This window comes from Octopus sinensis, unplaced genomic scaffold, assembly GCF_006345805.1.
Source record: "Octopus sinensis unplaced genomic scaffold, ASM634580v1 Contig12302, whole genome shotgun sequence".
In the NCBI taxonomy this organism is placed as follows: Eukaryota; Metazoa; Mollusca; class Cephalopoda; order Octopoda; family Octopodidae; genus Octopus; species Octopus sinensis.
This window is the reverse complement of record NW_021832590.1, coordinates 26293-32292: the sequence shown is the minus strand read 5'-3', so window position 1 is coordinate 32292 and position 6000 is coordinate 26293. Positions and strand designations below refer to the sequence as shown.

The window sequence follows — 6000 nt, the reverse complement described above, 5'->3', positions numbered from 1 at the left end:
GTGGTTTAGCTCTTCGGACGTCCATATCGAAAAACCGAGATTTCGAGACAAACTCTCAAGAACCTCTCCGTCCGTATTGATTACCTCACACCGATAGACAATATTCTTTGCGTTCAGGACACCAGCTAGGATAGCCAGATTGTTCTCTTCAAAGAATGTCCTAACAACCGCTAGGTAGCTTCTCAAGCCTTTGAATACATCCCTCCGACAGTAACCCAGCCAAAAATACTTAGTTAGAGAATGGAATTTTTTTTTGACAATTTTTTATTCATTATTAAAACAATAAGGACGTGAAAAGATAGCTAAGCTAATTACTGGCGTCACGGGAGAATGGAATTATCATTTGAAATTAGAAAAATATGTTTGTTTTGGGGAAGCCATATATTGTATACTGACAACGGAAGGAATTTGTCAATCAAAAATTTTTTGATTTGTGTACAACTTACAAAATTAAACACATTCGTGTTCGTGCTTGATATGGTTTCAAAGACAAGAGAGACTTAATAAAACTTTAAGAAGTTATTATTTCTTGGGTTTGTTGTTATTTTGACCTATTGCTTTCCGTTACGGTTAATTTGATCATCGATGTTCTAACGCTGATTTGTTTCGGAGTTTAAGAGCAACGGCTCGTTCTCAACCTGGGCTCACTAATAACCGGTCACATTTAATAATAACAAAATATGAATTGAATATTTTTGCTAAAGAGGACGCTGGAGAGTATGCTCATTGAAAACAAACACAGAGTGGAGATACAACGAAGAGTATCCCTCTGCAGCCAATTAACCTGCGAAGCTGGAATGTCGCGAAAACACTCAGCTGAAGAAAAACCTTGACGCATGAATGGAAAATGAAAAGAAGTTTTTAGCAAAATCTTCTTCCAAGCGAAATTGATTGCAAAATCCCTGACACCTATAAAGAAAGAATAGAAAGAATGGAATATGGGTTTATTGGAGCAATTTAGCAAACAAGAAAAAAAGAAAAATCCAAGAAATTAGCGTATAGGTGGAATGGGTAAGAGAACCGGGATTTAGCTCCAAAAGATTTTTCTGATCTTTGCAATTTTTGCACATTGTTTACGCTTTGCGTGCACATGTAGTTATTTAAACCCGGTGGTGTCTACTGTTACTCTTAAGTAGCTTAGGTTCTTAAATATAATCAGGTTCACATAATCTTTGAAAGTCAGTTTTTTGTCACGACACATAGAAATCAAAACAAATAGTGCTTTTGTTCGTGCGAGATTCAAGCCTTTACTATTGAAGCAGATTTTTAATTGCTCCAAGTACGATTCTAGTCTGCTCCAGGATAACCTCCTTCTGTATCGGGGTCTCCACATCGAGACATGCGTAAGCAAGATATCGTCCGCGTAGATAATTAGTCTGCTCGTAGAAAAATGCGGTTACGTGTTGGCGTATAGCTTCCTGCATGCGTATTCGGTTTTCCAGATTTGGGATCATTCAAACGATTGTTCGTTTCCAACCAGCTGGGACATGACCATAGTCCAAACTGGCATTGAATAGTTTTACTAGGATACGAAGCAGGTATCCAGGTGCCTTCTTTAACATAATCAATTCCAGGTGCATTGTTCTTACAACCTTTGATTACTTTGATCATCTCTTCCATGGTTATTTCCTGCATAAGGGTCCATCCAGTACATATTTTGAGTATGAATTTCGAGTCGAATTCTCGAAAATTTCCCGAGGCAAGATTGACGAAAGGTCCACCTCCTGAATCACTGCTAGTTGTCGACGGAACACCTTCATGACTTCCTCAGTAGGAACAAGGGCTCCATTCATCGATTTAAATATGATTTCTTCTCTCTTAGTCTCCGTCCCGCACATTATTTTGTCCAGTTTCTAGAATTTAGGATTTTTCCTGTTCAGTTTTAAACATTCACTCTTCCATGTCGCATCTGTGTTAGCTTTAGTCAGCTCATCGATCTGATTCCTCAGGATTTTGATTTTGATATTTAGATTTCGGGAGTCCTCGGTTTTGAAACCCGTCTTGGTTATAGGTCTCACATACATACACAGTATTTTTCGAATTGAGATCTCCCGCAAGAATAACTATTTCATTATCTTAAAAGAACTTCCTGATCATTTCAGAGTAGTTTCTGAGGTCCTTCGGGTACATTCCACCAATCGTTATCCATCCAATGGAAGTTAGCAGTTCAAATTCGATCAGTTCACGACGCAGAACAAGATCGAAGTTCAATGGCATCACTTTACAGTCAAATCTTTCCACCTTGAAACTTAGAAGATTGAACGGGATAGCAGGTTGACCAAAGCATTGTCTGTTACCCAGTAAGGCAGGTTTCGTGTAATTTGTTCTAAGTTCCGAGGTGCCAAGTATTCAATTGTGTAGCCATTAAGACTAAAAGGAAGATTCCGACACAATCCTAGATGAAGTCGTTTTGATCCTCTGCATTCTTAAATAGAAGCTCGTAAGATCCATTATGGCACCGCAAAATTCGGGCCTTCAGGGCTGTTGGAGATTCACAAATTACATTTGCTATCGGATCAATTGTGTCTTTGGTCGAGCGTACAAGAATAGATAGTAAGATATTCATAACCACACCAAACTCCTAACAACAATCAAAAATTCATAAGACAACTTTTCAATCAATTGAAAATTGTACCAATTTCACATTGGTCTTGTAAATAAATTGGAATTAGCCGACTAGAATTTAAATTCCAATATAAAACTCACGACTCTTGACTATAGATCTTCCTTTTTTCAAATATTACTTAAGTTATTATTTCTACCAGGATTTCTCCCCGCAATTTTTTCACCACAAATGATTTTAAAAAAACAGATAATATCTCCTCTTAAATCAGTTTAATCAACCGTTTAAGGCTTTTAAGATGTTGAATAATTCAATTTTGTCGATACTTTTTTTGCGATACCTTTGATTAATGTACCCGAATAGAAAAGTAATCTTTCTTCAAACGAAGACAAGAATTAAAAGTTAATTCCTCAAGTTTTCCAAATTAATTTACTTCATTAGAAACTGGTTCAACTTTAACTATTTGACCATCAATTGAAAGGCAATTAGAAGAATTTTCCTAGAAATATTAACTATTTATTAAGGTTTTTCGTAAAGAAGGTGTTTATTTTCGGTATGCCTCTTTTTCTTAATCTTTTTTTATTATTCACAAATAATTTTTTCAATAGATAACGGAAGGGAGGAAAACAAAGCTTAAGAAAAAAAGCTGAGCTTAAGGCATTTAAATCAAAATTTTAAATTTAGACTTTCTGGATTCATTTCATGCTGCTTCGTTGCTTGCCTCTTCTTTTTCTGCTGGTTTTTGTTTGCTGCTTTTTGCTTATTTCTTGCTTTGCCTCCTGCCTAAATCAGGTCTTTTAGAGCAGTGTTTCTCAACCTTTTTCCCTGAGGCCCATTTTCAGGGTCATATAAAATCTCAGGCCCATTGCCTTTAATAAAACTTTGATTAACAAAAAAGTATTTTTATTAACATAAAAAATCTTATTAAAATGTCAATGACTACACTGCTCTTGATGTCTATCTATCAATTTGTCAAGTTGAATTTCCAGATCTTGGTTCAACCTCAAACGTAAGTCTCCTCTCTTCTCAATCTGCAATTGATTGCGTTTTTTTGTGAGTAAATCGTTTGTTGCAGAAAATCCTGTCTCAACCAACCAAGTGGTGGGAAAGCCAAGTACAAACGGAACAACTTTTTCAAAGAGTAATGGATGAATCGATTCTACTTTCATCCATCCATATAAGCCATCCCTTTCAATATTTCATTAATACTTTGTTCTCCTTCAGTTCAAGAAGTTCTCCAGCAATAATAGGATCAATGTCTTTTTCACTTAATACGTCAAAATGTGCTATATCTATAATCCAACTAGGCGGATTCATTTCGATGATATCTTTAAATCTTCTAGTCATATCTTCTTTCAAGCATTTCAAGTGGTCAGTGCAGCTTGCGATTACTTCTGAGCTCGGAGCAGTTTTGGCAAAATTACAAAAATAAGCAAATTCATTTTTTTGAAGATGCATCTTCCAGAGACATAACTTGTTCAAAAAAGAGCGTACTTTCTCAGCACTATCTATCAGATTAGCATTTCGCCCTTGCAGTGTCATGTTCAGTTGGTTGACATGTGCGAATAAGTCAGCCAGGTAAAAAATCCTTGCTTTTGTATCGTTGTTATTTATCACTGAAAACAAAGTCTCAGCTTTATCTTTCTGCTTCTTGCTACAAGCTTGTGTTTTCATGTCATGAACAAAAATAAGAACCATATCCCACATTTCAGCAAGACGAACTAGGGAATTTCCTTTGGAAAGCCATCTCACTTCAGTGTGCATGAGGAGTCTCTGGTGGTCCTCATGTTCACATAAATGTTGAAATAGGCGGTCATGCAAAGCATTGGCTTTGACAAAATTCACTGTTGAAACAGCGACTTTCAATGCATGTTCCATGTCATCATTGAGAGATTTAGCACAAAGATGTTCTCGATGGATGATGCAATGAATTGCCAATATATGAGGGGCAACTTTTTTTAATTTAGCTACAAAGCCATTCTGTTTGCCGGTCATAGCGCTGGCACCGTCTGTTGCAATCTGCAACAGATTTGACAGAGGGATCCCATTATCGTACAGATAGTCGTAAACAGCCGCATATATAGTGTCGCTTCGTGTGTCAATCAACTTTTTTATAAATAACATTTCTTCATGAATTGCCATTGCATCAATATATCGGACATAAGTAAGTAATAAGGCAGAATTGTTGATTGTTGTCTCATAATTTGTAGTGAGAACTTAGAAACTTTTAATTTTTCCACAAGCTGTTTCTCGAGGTTTTCTGCCATTTCAATTTGCCTTCTCTTCACTGTGTCATTAGACAATGGGATTTTTTGTAGAATGTTGGCAGCCTGTTCTCCTAGCAGTTCTTTAGCACAGATCAACATTGCTGGCTTCACCAGACGTTCTGCAATTGTATGTGGCTTCCCCACCTTAGCAACCAGTTCACTCACTGCATAACTGACTTTTAGTGTCTTGTTATTATGCTCATTTGCTTTTTTAAGCAGAATTCTAAAGTTTTTGGAGCATTCTTTTGGCGTAACTCCACTTTCTTCCTGAAATAGCTGCGCTCCTTTCCAACAGAAGCAGGATGCTTCAACTGTTGATGGGCGAACAATTTTGATTTCTTCATGGAAACATTTGTCATTACTAAGCCACAGTCCACACATTCAGGCCTCTTAGAATCAGCACTTGATGGGATGAAGCCTAGTAATAAAAAATCAGTCTGGTATTTGCGTGTAGTCTTCCTTTTTTCCTTGTGTACTTTTGACATGAACTATACAATCAGGCTATAAATATTTAAATTTAAATATGACAATATCATTAAATTAAAAACAAATCAAATCAATTTGAAAATAATAACGAATAAAGATTTATTAGTATTAGTATTAACATATTTTCTTTGAGGCCCACTCCAGGCCCAATTAAATCTTCAGGCCCATTTCAAAATTTCTCAGGCCCACAAGTGGGCCTGGGGCCCAACGTTGAGAAACACTGTTTTAGAGGATGACAATCACTGGAATTAGACTATAACAAAAGCCGCAATTGTAGATTCTCCATCCCGACTAAGATTTATATACTTTGATGCTAGCCCATTGTGGGTTAGCAAATTCTAAGCAATTGTTAGAAGTTCATCGAGAAAGCATGTGCGAAGATATCTTAAAAGAGAAGAATAGACCGAGTTTTTATGAAGAGATTTTCAACATTAGATTAATCATGATAGACAAATTGCTAATATCTGTCGTAGGTTAGAATGTAAGTAAATTTGGTTTTAAAATCAGCGATATTCATAATATAAATACCTTAGGTAAACATTATAATTTATAACTCAGAAAAATTGTGGAGAAAAAAGAACATAGCTTATTCAGTACAGAGAAATTAACCAAGTCATCCAAGAAAAAAAAGGTTCTATCATTTTATTGATGCTTCGGGTGGTACAGATAAGGCCTATCTTCTAA

General features: G+C 36.1%; 1 protein-coding gene across 1 annotated transcript; it reads right to left on the bottom strand.

Moving 5' to 3' along the window:
* Positions 1 to 2395: 2395 nt before the first annotated feature.
* On the bottom strand, positions 2396 to 4558 carry LOC115229272 (protein ZBED8-like). Its single transcript, XM_029799651.1, has 2 exons — positions 3773 to 4558; positions 2396 to 2581 (listed from the first exon to the last, which is right to left on the bottom strand). The coding sequence occupies exons 1-2, from the start codon at positions 4556 to 4558 to the stop codon at positions 2396 to 2398; spliced, it is 972 nt and encodes a 323-aa protein (XP_029655511.1).
* Positions 4559 to 6000: the final 1442 nt, after the last annotated feature.

Bases quoted from the DNA above. Each gene is read 5' to 3' on its own strand.
- LOC115229272 (XM_029799651.1), bottom strand. From the start codon at position 4,558: ATGACCGGCAAACAGAATGGCTTTGTAGCTAAATTAAAAAAAGTTGCC. The intron at 2,582-3,772 runs GTATTAATGAAA...GATTGTTGTTAG, and splicing joins TTGAACTGAAGGAGAACAAA to GAGTTTGGTGTGGTTATGAA.